Source organism: Aphis gossypii, chromosome 2 (assembly GCF_020184175.1).
Source record: "Aphis gossypii isolate Hap1 chromosome 2, ASM2018417v2, whole genome shotgun sequence".
Lineage (NCBI taxonomy): Eukaryota > Metazoa > Arthropoda > Insecta > Hemiptera > Aphididae > Aphis > Aphis gossypii.
The window spans coordinates 81,535,728-81,554,225 of record NC_065531.1 but is presented as its reverse complement, the minus strand read 5'-3'; the positions used below and the strand labels follow the sequence as shown (position 1 = coordinate 81,554,225).

The 18,498-nt window shown below is 28.3% G+C and overlaps 1 protein-coding gene and 1 pseudogene across 1 annotated transcript in view; one reads left to right on the top strand and one right to left on the bottom strand.

Annotated features, from left to right (window-relative positions):
- Positions 1-9,827: 9,827 nt before the first annotated feature.
- Positions 9,828-10,656, top strand: LOC126549872 (uncharacterized; annotated as a pseudogene).
- A 341-nt stretch (positions 10,657-10,997) lies between these two features.
- The window catches only part of LOC114131600 (kinesin-like protein KLP2), a 36,656-nt gene continuing 29,155 nt past the window's right edge, over positions 10,998-18,498 (bottom strand). The window contains exons 10-15 of the mRNA XM_050200266.1: positions 16,747-16,846; positions 15,961-16,031; positions 11,737-11,910; positions 11,158-11,393; positions 11,075-11,105; positions 10,998-11,006 (exon numbers count right to left, since the gene is read on the bottom strand). Coding sequence (XP_050056223.1) covers positions 10,998-11,006; positions 11,075-11,105; positions 11,158-11,393; positions 11,737-11,910; positions 15,961-16,031; positions 16,747-16,846 — 621 coding nt within the window. The remainder of the gene's footprint in view (positions 11,007-11,074; positions 11,106-11,157; positions 11,394-11,736; positions 11,911-15,960; positions 16,032-16,746; positions 16,847-18,498) is intronic.

The following is an 18,498-nucleotide window of genomic DNA, read 5'->3' as shown; positions in this document are numbered from 1 at the left end:
CGATGTAAAATAATTGTAAGACCAAATGTTGATGGTAAAAAAAATAGAATAATAATTCACATTATGTAAATAATAATAATAATGACAACAAACGGTACTTATTGTTTAGTGTTAATAATGGTGATAATAAATAATAAATATAATATAACGATAATCAGGCGAACATTAACGAGTAATAATATAAATTATATTATATAATAGGGCGTCGGCGACGATATTGCATAATCATCAAAGAAAAACATAAATATAACAATATAATGACCTAACTTTTATGATGTGACTCGGGCTAGTATTATGGCATTTGGCTGGACCTTTGGCTGGTGAATGGTGACTGGAGTGGTATCCGACAATAGGTAACGCACTACGTTTTTGGCGGCGGAGCGCGTTCGTGTTATTGTCGTCGTCGCAAGCATAAAAAACGGTACGAACGGCTTGCAAAACCGGACCAGACTAAACGACGCGGGGAACTCGGCCGTACGATACCTGGCGAGTGGCGAGCAGTAGAACAGGCAGGGCGCGGGACAGCAATAGTCGCGGAACTCGACTTTGGCCCTTGTCTCGGTGCAAATAGCTTATTACAGCCACGAAAGCTTATCAGGCACCAACAGAGGGTAGCCATACTTGCCAAGTAGCATTAAAAAAACAATATCTTTTTGTGTTTATGATTTAAATTTAAATTTAAGAAGATATATAGCTCAAACCTCTCCATCCACGCGTGAAAATCATCTTCCTCCAGTTTAAAATCTGTAATTTGGCTCATTTGTTCAACAAAAGAACACTTCCGAAAAAAATCTTCGGAATTGTTTACCGGTTCCATTATAGTTTATGAATGATCACAATACCACTGAATCATAAATTAATTAATTTGCCATGTTATTAATTAATAATAATCCTAACAAATCATAATTGTACGTTAACTTTAAATATCTTAACATTTAAGAATATTAAATAATTAAAAAAAAATTTGATGGGCATTCAAAACAAAAAATTTTCAAATAACTCTTTGTCGATAGGCTCTTTTAATTTAATGTTATCAAAATTATTATAACAACAAACATTTGTATTACTGTCAAAATTATACAAATTTCAAATATCTTTACATTTATGAATATTAAATAAGTGCTCCTATAACTGCTGGCCTTTCAAAACTAATGAATTTGCTTTTAAATTAAATTAGAAAAAAAATATATCTTCATAGCTCACTTAATTTAATATTATAAAAATATGTAACGAGACAAAACGGAGTGCCAAGTACAAGTGGTACACTCTCGTGTCTCATTACCGCACTACTGCAATATGCCGCCGCCGCGCACTCTCGCGCACGCCCTAACGTGATCTCCGCCGAGCGCATATAATCTAGTACCTAATCGCAACATAGATGGCGCGGAGGAGCACCTAGTTTTGGGCACCTCCGCCGCCCGACACAAGAACCAATTTCCCCACGAAACCCGGGGAAATAGAACCCAACTATTAACAGATTCGAACTCAGTATGATCAAAACTATAAGTTCCCGAGAAGCAAATATATATAAACATCACTGGAGAGTTCGAACTGCCAAAAGTCAACACCACCATCCTGATAATGACCTCCGGACTGGCAACAGGATAAGTATGAGCCAGCAGCCACGGTAAAGATGACCTTGCTCCCTGCTGAGTGCAGTATATTTGAGAGCCGGACGGTAGTAACGCACCGTTATACACGGACTCAAATTGCTGCACACTTACCAGCTCTTTCGCATAGCCTGCACAAACCGGCCAGTACTCAAAACACCGGCATACACGGAGGTGCTACAGGCTATATACGGCTGCCCTGAGCCGTCCCTCCTTTATCACATTTTTACGCTAGACGTCCGTACGCCGTCAGTACGCGAGCAACTACGCCGTCCGTGTTCATCCCGAAGATCGCCAGCATCATCAATATCAACGGCAAAACCGTGAGTTACATGTTACGCGATTCCCATCTTTTTATGTTCAGACCAATATATTATTTTATTTGTACACTCTCCGAGTATAAAAAGATTATTATTTTTAAATTGTTAGATAATGAAATTCTCTGTATAATTTGTTATAAAATAAAGTCTACTACACAAATACAAGTTGTACGAGTCTAATTCATTACAAATAACTAATGAAAACGCAAATTTATCTTACTATAAAAATTGTAAAAATTCCAAATACCTACAAAACAATGATTATAAAATGATTAATTTTAAATTGGATGGCTTTTAAACAAATGAAATTGTATTAAATTAAGTATACAAAAAAACTAATTTGAACGCTCGGTTATTTTAATCTATTATAAATTACTCAATGTCAACAATCTTTAAAACAATAATAAAATAATGTAATAATAATTATAAATTATTATAATTTGTACAATTTTGATAGTGTGATAAACTTTTGTTTTCATTAGCTATTTTTATAATATTAAAATAAGCAAGTTTACAAGATTTTATCTTTTTTAAAAACAAAAGCCATCCACTTTAAAATTAATCATTTTATAATCATTGTTTTGTAGGTATTTGGAATTTTTACAATTTTGATAGTAAGATAAATTTGCGTTTTCATTAGTTATTTTTATAATATTAAATTAAGTGAGCTATGAAGATATATTTTTTTTCTAATTTAATTTAAAAGCAAATTCATTAGTTTTGAAAGGCCAGCAGTTATAGGAGCACTTATTTAATATTCATAAATGTAAAGATATTTGAAATTTGTACAATTTTGACAGTAAAATAAATTTTTGTTGTTATAATAATTTTGATAACATTAAATTAAAAGAGTAGATGATGAGTAGTAAATGAGTAGTAAATGAGTAGATGATGGGTAGTAAATGAGTAGTAAATGAGTAGATGATGAGTAGTAAATGAGTAGTAAATGAGTAGTAAATGAGTAGATGATGAGCAGCATGATTGCATGTATTTGAAAAAAAAATTTGAAAATTTTTTTTTGAATGCCCATCAATTTTTTTTTAAATATTTAATATTTTTAAATGTTAAGATAGTTAAAGTTAACGTACAATTATGATTTTTTTAAATTATTATTAATTAATAACATGCAAATTAATTAATTTATGATTCAGTGGTATTGTGATCATTCATAAACTATAATGGAACCAGTAAACAATTCCGAAGATTTTTTTCGAAAGTGTTCTTTTGTTGAACAAATGAGCCAAATTACAGATTTTAAACTGGATGAATGAAACCTGCTGCAGCCTGCAGGTATTAGTTAGAAAATACTTATTTAAATCCACCGGCGGAAACCATATCTTTTGAAGCCACTTCGTGTGGTTTTCTGTTTTTGGTGTCTCAGTGGCTTTCGTAATTTCATCTAGTGCATTGGTTCCTGACCTATGATCCTCGGAACTCTGGTGGTCCGCGAGGCATTGTGAGGTGTCCCGCGAGATGCGGCCCTGGTGGAGGTTGATGGTAGATTGCTCTTGCAATTGGGTGGTCGGCGTCTGTTGAGCTGTAACTGTTGCCGATGGTTGTCCTGGTGACGGAGATGATGATTGATCAATCTCCGTGATCGGACGAGAGCTGATGTATTCACGTGGCCGGTACTCGTCCGGGTGACTTGTCTTCTATACTGGCGACGTAGTAGTGTACCTTGGCACGTGAGCCAAACTAATAAAATTTAAAAATATTTAATATTTCGTTTTCCTATGAGACATACACAAAAACTGAATAGTGTATAATACGTCGTTTATTTATAAATTTTTTTATATACAGTAAAATGAATGTTATTATTTCAACCGATAGTTTTGTTTCTACATTAAGATTTGATTTTATCGGTAGAGATACATTTTTTTTTAATATTGATTTGCGTTAAATTATTAATTTATTTTTAACTTTAATAAAAAATGATCAATTATAATTATTATTAAAATCCTGTTATAAGGAATTTCATTATTTTTTATTTATTCATAATCAAAATTCTAAATTGTGATTAATAAAATAGATTCTTAGTTATAAGAAAAATAGGGAATGAAATTGAGGTATAACGTATCGAAAGTTCTCTAAGTAGTCCGTAGTACCAAAAAGGTTAGGAACTACTGACGCTACGTTCACATTGAAACCTGAAAGCGCAAATCAACCTTTTTTTCGATAACTCAAAAGCGAAAAATAAATTTGCGCTTTTGTACCTTGGTATTGGGATAAAAGCGCAAAAATAAATTGTATTACTTGATACAATATTTTATTGACCTAACGTGTGACACTTGACGCTTTCCGTGTACGCGTGGCTTTACCCGTTCCACGAAAGATTGCAGCAACAAATAATACTCAAAATTATTTTTTTTATTTTTTACTGATTTTCATTAATGATTTTTTGATACTTGTTTAAATAATTAAAAATAATTGTTTTATGCGCTAGTGCAGCAAACCCTGCAAATAATGTGGTCATTTGCAATGACTTGCGATGTATCGAGGACAGGCAGGTTACCCCAGTACGTATATATACGATTATATAAATAAAGAATAAGATACACAATAGTATTTATATATATTATATAAGTTGAGACCAAACGATATAATGATAAGAATCAAGTTTACAATAATAATAAAATATGGCTAAATGGGCGCCCAGGTGGTAATAATAGTACGATTTACATACGTAATAAGTATAACAAAATAAGTATAAAATATAAATTAGAATATAAAATAACGATACCGCTCGAATTAGCCATCACCACCTCGAGCTGAGTCCAAACTTGAGAATAGCTGTCAAGTCATGGCGGCAGACGCATACCGCACAGCTAACGGCGTACAGCACCAACGTAAGTTTACGCGAGCCTACTAACGCGATTATAATATACGAGACGTAAACTTAAGCGACGGTACACTGACGGCGACGCTAATATAAGAATAAATGTATGTATATAAACAAATTTACGCGAGTCTACGGACGGCAAAAGCGAATGCACAAAATATTATATTATGTCGGTAGACGCACACCGACACAACTGGCGGACCACGTAAGTGCAGCACAACGGGCGCACAAAGCTGAGAGCCGCAAGCTCGACGCAGAAAAACACCGCACACACGGCGTAAAAGCTATTATGTTACAAATTAATATGATCACAAGGTTTAAGATGGCGGCACACAAAGGGTCGAGCACGAACACACAGACGCCGAAGACGGACAAAGACTGAAGCCGAGTTGGCAACGGGAGGTTACGTACGCCTCGGACGAAAAAGCCATAGAGAGGCCGGTAGCAACGTCGTTGGCCCGGCAGCGTACCACAGAGTGTGCGACAGCAGGGCGATAACCGCGCGACCAAAATCGTCAAAGGGGTACAGGAATTGTCTGAGAGCTGCGGTCGCGGACAATCTGCGTGCTAATTTGAACAATAATACTCAAAATTGTATTTTTTTTTTTTTTTTTACTTATTTTTTGACACTTATTTAAATAATTTAAAATAATACTCGAAATAATATTTTTTATTTTTTAAACTAATTTTAATGTCACTGTTAATGCTTGGTTAAATATTAATAATAATTAATAACTACGATTTTAATTAAATACACTTTTTTTATAAAATTGATTTGCGCTTATGGATTATTTATTTTTGCGCTTTTGGGTTGCGTTCGGGTCGTATTTTGCGCTTATGGGCTACAGCTGATGTTCACAACGTTTTTATCAATCTAACTACCACTTACAATAGGTATTATTATTACAACGATTCGCTTACGTCAGATTAACAAAACCAAACAATAGTCAATGGAATTAGATTTTTTTGGAATTATTGTAGAATTTTAAATTTAAAAATTTATATTATATGTTCAAATAATATAGTTACTAGTTATAACTAATTTAACATTTAATTTATCAAATTCATATTTTTTGTATTTAAATATTGCTGTACCTTTTTATTAAAATAAACGTGTTGACATTTTTCATCTGTACAAGTTGGTAATTTCTCAGGCCCAATATTTACCGTAGTTGGACTTGGTTGTTCGTTATTTAAATATTGCTGTACCTTTGTATTAAAATAAATGGGTTGACATTTTTCATCTGTACAAGTTGGTAATTTCTCAAGCCCAATATTTACCGTAATTGGACTTGGTTGTTTGTTATTTTGAGTATTGGATCTATAAAATCACATAAATTAAAAAATGTATATATTTATTTTCTATTATTTTATTTTTTTTTTTCACAACAAAGCAGTGTAATAATTATCAATCTTTTTTCATTAATACAATGTTTATAGAGCTAAAATTATTATGTGTAGGTTAACATATTGTAAATTCATCGATTTTTAAAAGTTTTGAATTACCTACAATATTGAAATAGATGAGAATTGTTCATTTAAATTTAACAACCGTGTTTACATGTATAATAACCATTTATAGTTTGACTGTTTACAAAGTTATACTTTTTTTTATCATATTAAATACATAAACGAATATTATATGAAAAAAGAATCGTCAATTTGACAAATATCCAATTAGTATGAATTGTACTTCATAAAAATAATGTTTTATTAATACGAGCATAGCTATTAAATAAATTGTAGTTATATAATTTAAATTCTCGTTATTAATAATTAATAAATATAGCCATTTAGAGAAATATAATAATTTAAGAGTTGAATGGAAAAAGATACTACATAAATAGTAAAATATTATTATTCTATAAATGTATTGTATTTTAATCAGTCTTGTGAGATTGTTAAGTATTGAAATAAATAAAGTGTAGGTACCTATCCATTTTTATATTTATTTTAATAGAATTTCAAATCTATTCGAATAAATTTTTAAATACGCATAATATGTAATGTTATATTTATTTTCATTCATTTGGAAAATAATTTATAATAGAAGAACAAAAAAAAATACATAAACTGTGACACATAAAGTATCTCTGTTAAAAGAATTTACTTTCAGTTCAGAAAAAACATCGATTTTCATAGATTTAAAGTTAAATTTTTAAGCATAAATTGATTTTGTCCATAGAAAATTGGTTAGGTTAAGTTTTTAACAATTAAACACAATTATCCTATTCCTATTATACAAGAAATTACATGATTTATTTTTTATATATAAAAAAAAATAATAATAAGAAATTAAAATAAATAAATAAATAATTGATATAGATATATTTAGTGGAGACTATTAGGAAAGATAAAATTGATACTTAACAAACATTTATACCTACAATGAATATTGAATACTTTTAAGTTTTAATAATTTTTATTCGAATCAATACCGAAAATTTTTCATGTGCCTTTTTTTTTTGAATTTATATCCATTAAACCGTTATATAACTATTGAAAGGAAATCTTTATGTTATATTTACTTGTCAAAATCCATGTCGTTAGAGCTCTGTTGTAAACGGAACAGTTTATACAGCACCATAGCAATTAATATTGTAATAAAGAGCATGATGAATACATAAATCGATATTTTCAGTGTCGATTTTATAAACGTCAAGTATTCATCAAACATTTGGTCACTCCAAGTCAAACCCTTAAACAGTCGGTGATCACTTGCTGTATTAGGGGAATCCGTAACGTATGACGCTAGTTGACAATCGCAAAAGCTATCTATGACTTTTTCATTGATTTTGTCTTTAATCTAAAAATTGCAGATATTGATGGTATAATTATATGAGTGAGCCACTGATGTTAGGTAAATAGGACCAAAAAATATTGTTAAAAAAAAAAGGCATCAACCAACACGTTTCATTTAGAATACTAATGCCGGTTTATCTACCAATATCTATTTATTATATCAAATTGTACTAAATTATGTCCTATATGTATAAACTTATATAATATATATTTTGTAATTTTATTAAACTTTTTATAAAAATAAATAAAATAAGTTTTAGTCTGTGTTTGTAAATTGCATGAACTGTAAAAATAGGTAAATTGTAATTATTTATATGGTTATTATTATTGTTATTTATTTTGTATTAATATCAATGTGTCGGCTATTAAATTTTTGTATTAAAATGAAAAGATATGTTATCGTTTAAATAAAAAATAACCATAATTTACCTATTATTTAATTAGCAAGTGTATTCTAAATATATACATTTAACAATTTGTAGTAATTAAATAAATGTAATTCTTAAACATAAAATATAAAACGAGATTCATAATGAAGTATTTAAAAACCATAAATTTACGATGTATTAAAAAAAGTGTTTGAAAAGTAGTAAAATTAGACCGGAATACGCCTTTGTACATTACCGCCATTATATTAAACTAAGTTGTGCAAGATACTATACATACCTACAATGCTTAATAAATTACTTAACTTTATGAATATGGATTTGTCTATAATACCGCGATTAATTTCCTGAAAATTACATTGACCCAATAAACATAGAAACGGTTCGGATACACGTTAATAATAAATATAACCATTGATTATAAATACTTATTTATAATCAATGAAATAAAATTAAAACACACAGAACCATTGAGAATTAGAATAATAAGCCCTAATCGAGAAAGAGTAACGGTGTTCTGTGCTACTATACTTACAGTCTACAGACAATTTTATTCGATTTATTCCTCAAGGATGTAATAAGCATATAACATAACTTACAAACTATTGATGAAAAAATGTAAAACGTAAAATATTACATTTAAAAAATAGGACCATTTTTATTTTTTGATAGCATTATATTAGTCCAACATCAAACCACAACAGATAGGATATTGTACGAATCGGTGTTGTACGATTGAGAACGTATTTACCTTTTTAGCAACACGATTGAGAACGATGTCGGCAAATCAAAGAAACAATATTTTGTACCTTAAAATCAAACGATTGAGAACGATGCTTTTAGTGCCGTTGCCATTTACAAAATCTGATTTTTTTTTTTGTATTTTTTTAAAAAAAATGCATTTTTCACAATTTGTTTATAAAATGTACAAAAATGCTTGCGATTAACAAGAGACATTCGCAAACTATCGACGGTTAATAATGAATTATATAGCACGATAAGCTATCATCGATAAAAATGTTATCATAGCTAGGCTTTTCCGCTCAAACTATCGCCGTTATAAACCTATATAGTATATACCATACATATATATAGGTACAAGTTATCTACGATAACAACGCTAGGCCTTGATAAGTATAACTGAATTAGTAACTAATTACTACGTCCAGAACTAAACAAGTAACAATACTATAAAAATAAAAATAAAATATAAATTTTTTTTCCAATTTTTAAGCTATAATAAATATAATTTAAATGCATTTTTATAGTGCATTTTTTTAGTTTTTTAAGTCATTTTTACATTTTTTAAGATTTCCCAGATCTATATAAATCAAATATATATATCAGATAAATCCCAGATATTTATTTAGTTTTATACTTATTTAGTAATAAAGATAATAAATACGATAACGAGATGTACACTGTACGTATCTGCAGATATTCAACTGTAAATAATTATTAATACTGCCAAATTCAGTTGTTTGGTGGACAGTGCGGTAACAACGTAATATAGTGCAATAGTGTATAATAGTGGTGTTAAATGGAAAACTTTAAAATTATAACGTCTGAACGTGGAAAAGATCTTATATTATTAAACAATGATAAAAATTCATATGTAAGAACACGTAAAGACGAATTAATGAAATGGAAATGTCCCAATAACAGTTGTAGTACCAGTTTATTAACGAAAATAGACAAAACTTTTCATTCGTCAAATGGTGAACATGTAAATCATACAAGTAATAACAACCAAAAAATTGAAAGACAGATTTTGAAGGAAAATTGTAAACGAAAAGCTGATGAAAATACATCGACAAGACCGTTAAAAATTATTAGAACAGAGTTATTAAACAGTGGCTTACCAAATATTATGAACAATGATATTACATCAGTGCGAAAGGCGATTTATGATAAAAAAGGAAACAATATCCAATTTATTCTACTTCTTTAAATGAAGCTATATCCCAATTAAAAAATATGCAAAATAATGATTTATGTTTGTTTAAAAATGATCAATTTATTTTTGTTCCTGAAACAAATGACTTCGTTTGTATAACAACTATCCAAAATTCAAATTTTATGTCGAAACAAACCGAATTTTTTGGAGACGGTACATACGATTTTGCACCAAAATTGTTCTTACAATTATATACATTACACGCATATACGTGAATGGTTTTTACGTGCCTATTGTTTATTTTTTTTACCAAGCAAAACAAAACAAAACAAATTTACATTAAAATGTGGAAGTATCTTTTTGCAAATATGTCCAGCTCTAATCGTTAAAAAGCTCCATCTCGACTTCGAAATTGATGCTCACGAAGCAGTCAAAGAAATTTTGAAATGTCAATATCAAAACTTGCCGTTTTCATATAGCCCAAGGGGCCCTAAGCTTAGTGGAGAAAGGTAAGAAATACGATCATTTTGGGTTTTTCACTCTAATTAATAGCATGTATATTTTATATTATCTGTATGACAAATAAATGGAGAATCAACTGGATAATATTATTTTGGAACTATTGTATTTTAATGTATTTAAATGTATATTATATATTATTTTACATTCCATTAATTATAGGTAAATGTTTAATTATTATTATTGTACTATTTAAAAATTTTTTTACCGTCTTAACACAGACCCTCAGACATTTTCCGCAGCAGCAAAAAGTTTGAAGATTATTAATGCCATCTGGGCATAATTTCACCGGATCCCAAGGTTTTAACCATTCAAGCACAAAACTATAGCATAAAAAAAATTAAAACTTATATTTTACATTTATTTTTATGTTTATTGTTTTAGGTAGAAAATAATGTAACAATATCTATAATGATCTATGTTAAAATACAATAATCCACTAAAACTATAAAATTAATCGAAGATCATTTTTTGACATTTAAAAATTCTGTCAAATAAGTGTCACCATTTTAAGAATGAATTATGAAAAAAAAAAATCGCATTATTAAATGTCTATTTAAACATTTTGAAAATGTTTCTTACGATTTATTTTACGCGAAAATGTAATAAATTCGAGGAATGAAGTTAATCTTCCTAAAACATTAAAAAAGGTTAAGTACATTTTTAATTTTTCAAAATATGAAATTAAATATTTTGCAAACGTCATTTAAATCATCCGATGTGTTTTTAAAACTAAAAACCAAAAATCTTTAATTTCTATATTTGATATTTAAATTATATTTACCTGTGAATGTCAAATCCTACTGTCGATATAAAAAAATGCGAATTCAACATTAAAATTATCGTTATCAATATTAATTGAATCATTTTATAATGTCCCCAGTAAAAATTAGAGGCTCGATTAATTAACGAGTTTTTTAATGGCGTATATATGTTTTTATCATCATGTTCTGACTGGGTAACTAAGATATCCTCAGTTCCGATCCCGCATTCCACAAAGAGTGGTAACATGTCGTGAACCTTTATTAACAAAAACATTTAAAAAACAATAAAATAATTATTTATGAAAATTATATAATATATTTAAGCACTTTTATTTCGATTTATACATTGTTCTTATTGATATAGTAATGACTTTAAATATTAGTTATATACCATATATGGTATAGTTAGGTACCATATAATATAGTTTATGCAGGATGTAAACGCATAAATGCAAAATAAATCCATGCCCAAACATTTAACCTATCTACATATTTGGAAAAATATATCTAGATGGTTATATCATTCGAATAAAATTATATTCGAAAGTATAATTATTAATTAAATATGTTTAATATTAAACAATGAATTTAAAATGAACCTTAGTCATCTTCGAATTATCATGAGTATCATTAATTCCATCGCCGAATTCCATAACGGGTAGAGCCGTCACGTCGACCACCGGAACGCAGAAACCGTCACCGATGGCAAAATCATCCAGTTTATATCGATCATCATGAACGTCATACGTTACATTCATACAAATTCCATCGTCCTAAACAACGATCAAACATATTATTATTATAGTCGGTCACTCTAGCCTTTTTGAAATCCACTATTCATTGAATAAAATATGTATATCAATATAAAAAAATGTATTGAATGCTATTTATTACAACAAAAAACACACGAAAAACTATTACCTTGAGTTGTTGTCGTTAAGTAATATAAAATTGACAAATCTGATTAAAGCTTTGAGTGCCATAGACGCATATATGAGTCCAACGTCCAACATACATTGCCGTGGATGTACTTTTAAAAACTCAATAATATTAAAGTTATCAATTATGCAGTGTGTCCAAAAAAAAGACTAATCCAAAGACACCCATTGAAAAAATATTGAAAAAATTATTATTAAATTATTTAACTATTGTTTGACTAACAGAATAATAAAGTCCAGGCGAAAAAAAATTATATAAAATAGTGCATTTATTTTATAATGTAGGTAACGTGTGTCGGGACTTCTTAGTCCCATATTTACTCAGAAAAAAAAATTAACATTATCACCATTGTACGTTATCAACGTGGAAATTTTGGATTACGCGTTCACGTGTTTCTTAAAAAGTGCTGACGAAAATCGCAATTATTAATTAATTTTGAAGATAATAATGCACTTTTTTTTACTTATTATTGTGCAATAATATAATATAAGGCATGTATAAATATATTTTATACTTGTAATATATATTTTAAACATATGAGATTTTATTTTGTTAGTAGGACTTGAAAGTCCTGTCGGTCATTTAGAATTTTGCATAAAATGTTTGTATTTTTATAACAGATTGATATGAGTGCAATAGTAATAGAGAACATAGTCTGCTTATATTATAAGATAATTATATTCGTGAAGGAGAAAAAACTTATAATATGATGATTATAGATATTTCCACGAACTTCAAATACTTCTAAAAACTTGCTTGAATTTTTAACTGTTTATATTTTTTAAAAATATAAATCAGAAATGTGCTTAATCTCATAATAATAAAAATACATTCCTTATATCGCAAGAAAAATTGCCCTAAACGGGACTTATACGCCTAGACCGTAAAGGACTGACGGGACTTTTGAGTCCCAGGATAAAATAAGGATCAAGGATCAAAAATAATAGGTTTTTTTTCATACTCTATCTTAGATATAGGAAAAAAAAACAATATTTTCTAAATGTTTTTTTATATTTTTAACGTTTTTAAGGTTTAGTCCAGAAAGGTTTTGAATAACTAATTATTGTTGCCATAATAATAATAAAATTAAAACCAATATAGCAACCATTTACAAACAAAATTTTCCATCGTAAATCTCAAAATCCTTGTTTAAACACCTCCCCAGGTTGAATCTCTCCCTTTTTAAATATTAATATCTTCTTTACGGAAGTCTAATATATCTCTGTACCAAATTCCATCTCAATCGGATGAACGGTCCATGAATGCATAAAGGATATACAGACAAACGTTCATTTTTATATTGCATTATGTAGATTCGTTTAAGATTAACCAAAGACGGCGGGACTCTGCACAAAGCAATGTGTATAGCTAACGTATTCCAATTGCAATTTTTTTGTTTGCATTAGTGTGCTTAACTTCGTACTTCGTTATTCATACAACCTCCTAGTTTGCAATTCGCTAACATTATTAATTAACTATTAACATAAAACATAATATGTGTTTATTACATATGGTCTATGGATATTTTATACAGCTTTATATCTTCACAAAACAATCAAATAACAAAAAAAGAAACAATGGGTCTCATTTACAAGTTAAGTTAGAAGAATGCTTCATTTTTGAGAGATAAAAAATAAACAAACAATTATCTATATACATATAGGAAACCGCCCCGATTCACTCATCAACGCCCAGACCAAACCGCTGGGTATAGGGACTTCAAATTTTGTGCAGAGGTTCCTTAAGCAACGCAGAGGCGCACTAAGAAAGGATTTTTCAAAATTCGCATTTTAAAGGGTTGCTAAAACAGGGATTTTGTGATTTACGATGGAATTTTTGTTTAAAAATAGTTGCTATAACAACCTGATTTATGTGTTGATACATTTACATTTAGTCATTCTTATCCCAAGTGGAAGAACAACCAATGTATATAAGGAGGTGCTTCAATAATAATATAAAAATATAATAATATTCACGGCCTATAAATATATGTTATCAATGAATCTACTAGTGCTATGTTTATAGCAAAACATACGCACACACACACACAAAATTAAATTGTGAATTCGACGTAATATTAGCACTATCAATAGGATTAAATTAAAAACTAACACACGGCATACGAAAATGCAAAAAAAGAAAGTAACACACGGGCAACGCCGTGTCGGGTCAGCTAGTATACATATATAAGAGACAGCCCCTCATCACTCATCAACGCCCAGACCAAACCACTGGGTCTAGATACTTGAAATTTAGTACAGAGGTTCCTTAAGCAATATAGGGGTGCACTAACAAAGGACTTTTTAAAATTCAACTTTTAAGGGGGTAAAAGATGGTATTTTAAAAGTTTATATAGATTTTATCTATATATATAAAAAGAAGTGTACATTTTGAATACATTTTATAACTCAAGATCCACCAAAACGATTTCGATAAAAATTTCAGGATACATTAATATTGATATGTAGATAGTTTCTGTTAAGTTTGCACGCTATGGGATGAGTGGTTCCGAAGTTACGGCCTCTTATAAGTGCACAAATAAAAAAAAAATTTGGTAACCCATGGTAACAATTTTAACAAAAAAAAAATTTAAAGTTTGCCGGGTCAGCTAGTTATTATTATTATTATTATTTATTTTTCCCGTTTTTGTAACATTTTTCACTGATGATTTACTCTTATTGGTCGCAGGAGAAGGTTCTTATGTAATACAATTTTAGGAAAATCCACCAAAAAAGTATGGAATCTGAAAACAATAACGTCACTGTCCAGCAAGAAAATATAAACTATATTTTTGGTTATTGTAAGATCGCTATTGGTTAAAATTGAATATAATAGTTGTAGACCTGTTGTTATATTTTGTTAAAACCATAAAAACAAAAAAAAAGAATTAGCGAAATAAGTCAATGTCCACCGTAAATCTCAAAATCATACCAATAGACTAACATAACAAGTTTTACCAAAATGTATTTTTTTACCAACAGGCAACAATATAAAAACCACCAGATGGCTCGTTATTGTATTTTATCCACCGTATTAAAAAAAAAAAATTGATATAACTTTGAAACTTAAGGATTAGAAATTATAAACTTACGTACACATCTCGCGGGGTCCACAATCCACCACGGGTGGATTGTCTACCTGATAAAATACTGCTCGCATAATGGTAAGAGTCTCACGGGCAATGCCAAGCAGAATCACTATAATATTATTACTTGACTAACTCACTGACTGATAAATGTAGAGCGTGAACAATGATGTATCAATGCTTGCAATTTATACGATACATTCGTACAATCGTACCACAAATTTAATGTGCAATAAGAAAGCATTTTACAAAATTCATATTTTAAAGTGGTGCTTGCACATGTTTTTTGAGAATCAAAAAAGTCAATAAAAATATCTAAGTTTTGAACACCGTTAAACCGAATAATAAATAACAAATTAATTAAAATTCGAATCATATTATAGAATTGGCATTTTAACAGGCAATGAAGTGCGCGGGTTCAACTTGTATAACTATAAGTAGACATGTAGTAGCTATAGTAAATATAGTAACAATGCCAAGTGTTTATAATGTATTTAGAATTGAGAACTAAACATATTAAGTCTAAAAACCATATTAATCACAGATATTTATCCATTTTTATTTTATAATTTCTATAAATTGACCGAGTAATACCTAAGTATTTTATGATTATAATACGCGCTTTAGAATTTCAAAACAGATACTTCATGTCTTTAATATTACAGTAAACACCAACACACGGCCTACGAAAATGCCAAAGAAAACTATTAATATATGGGCAACGACGTGTCGAGACAACTAGTATATTACCTATATAATTATTTATTTTTTTAAACAAGAGTGATACAAAATCTCTTACTTTTAACTTGTCATATAACACGCGGGGTGTGTCAATTGACTCATTTATCAAATACTCGTTGTTCTCTGTATCTAGAATCAAAAAATAGTATTTTTTTAAACTACTGAATATAAATAAATTAACTTGAATTACTTAGTACACTTAGTAAAATAATATGAATATATTTTTTATATAGAAACATTATTCTAAAAATATTGATAATCAATGAATATAATAATTGTTTCGTATTTTTTAATAACAAGACATCTATAAATGGTGTTTCAATTGAATATTGAACTTAAAAAACTATGAAATCAAAATTAAAAATACATACTTTTATAGTAATATTTAGTTTGTAGGACAACAACTAAAGGATGTACAAAATGTAAATTTACGTCATAATAATTAATAATTGAATGAGACAAACCGTTGATAAATACCATAGAGAAAAATTTTCATACACAATGTTTATACAGCATTAAAACTTGATATTAATAGTTAATGATTTCTTGTCGCATTATATTATGTATTATTTTATAATGTATGATATATTTATATAGTTGTAATTATTTTGACATGTATTAATATTAGTACTTATTTTTATGTCTTTAAGTAAAGTATTTATCAATTATAAATAAATAAATATATTTTGTACTATAGACACATTAAGGTAACATAAAAGATAATACTGAATAATAATAAAAATATAATATTTTAAAAATAATTTATTATGTTTAGTTTCGAATCCCATATTTGTTTGCTAAAATTAAGTTAAATTAAATTAAATAAATAATTTAATTAAATTACTGGTTGTTTTATCCTCTAAGACTATCTTGTTTTCTTTCACTTTGCTATGAAAACCTCCAGACATGTCATGTTCTTTTTCTTTTAATAAAACGTCATTTAACTAGTAAAATAAATAATTATTAATATACCTATGGAAATAACTATAAGGAATTTGATATAGTTTTAAAATTTAGTAATTTATATTATTCTATTAACTTTATACAATTTATTGATTACCGATTTTAAGTACTGAACTAATTATAATATTACATCTATTTTATATTTACTACATATTACTCGAAGTGAATACAATTTAATATTTCAGAAATATAAACATAAAAGATAATTTTAATTGATCAAAATATTTAAAAAAAATCAAGTTCTAAATTTTAAACGATTTATAGAAAAAGTAAGTTGTATCGCCATGGATATAGAAATTTATAAATTTTAAAATATGTTTTTTCTTATAATTTGGATAAAAAGATTAATCAAACGCATTTATCAAGTGTATTGTAGGAATTATGTTTTCTATGTTATTAGGAAATAACATTTACTTTAACTGCATGTATTAATATTCAAAATTAATTTAATAAGCTATAACATCGTTTCTCAACCGAAATGCTTATAAGTAGTAGGCAAAAAAATATAATTTTATAAAAAGAAAAAAAATTATAATTTTTTTCTTAAAAATAATAATATTATATTTCAATAATATTATTTTGTTTATTTATTAATAATAAAGCTACATAATATTGTTATAACTATTTAGTTTTTAATAAAAGATTCATTAAAAAAAAAAATCTAAGTTATTAAATGAATTGGTGTGTGAAAATGTTTAAAATGGTATTCTGATATAAGATATTTGAGAAACGCTGAGCAATATAATATAAGTAATAGATTATAAAATTTACTGATTTCACAATATATATATAAATATATGTATAATGTATATATGTATATATTAAATACGTATATTTTAATAGGTAACAACTAAAATTTTAATTGTTTTTACGCATATAAAAAATAATATTTTTAAAGAAACTTTTTAATTATTTCACGTATAACTAGTATTTTGGCTTTTATTTAATCAGAAAATACCTCTATAACCTTGTACTGTTTTTTCTCATTTATCTTTTTTTTTTCTGGGACTCGGTATTTTATTGCCGATACTTCTTTAGAATTTTGGCAAGTAGAGATCGACTCCTGTAATGTAGTTTCTCAGAGATAACAATCAATTAATCAACCATTGGTGTAACTGCAGGCCCGGCTCAAGAGGCAGGCGACATAGGCCCACGCCTAGGGTGGCATTTAATGTTTTTGTATATAGATAAAAAAAAATGTTTGATGTAGTATGTACGGGGCGGCAAAACTCAAGTTTGCCTAGGTGTGTTTAAACACTTGAGCCGGTCCTGGGTGAAAGTGTATTAATTAAACTAACTGCGATGCATCGGTGATTCAATACTACAGTGCTGATCATCGCGGTAGCACATTCAGTACCTAGTGAATCTTTAAGTACCGATGTAATGGTAGAATTCCGATAAGGCACGTATACTTTAGGATTTGCTAGTGAACGTATAACATGGTTCAGATGATGTAGTGAAGAATTTATTGATCGAGACTCGATCAACGTCTTTTTGTCATCTGTCGTGTTTGAAATATTTTCAGATCTAAAAATTAAAAATTAAAATAAATATTAAATTTGTGATATTTACAAAAATGTATATTTATTTTCATACAATTATAAAATATACAAGATATCTTTGCATATTTAAA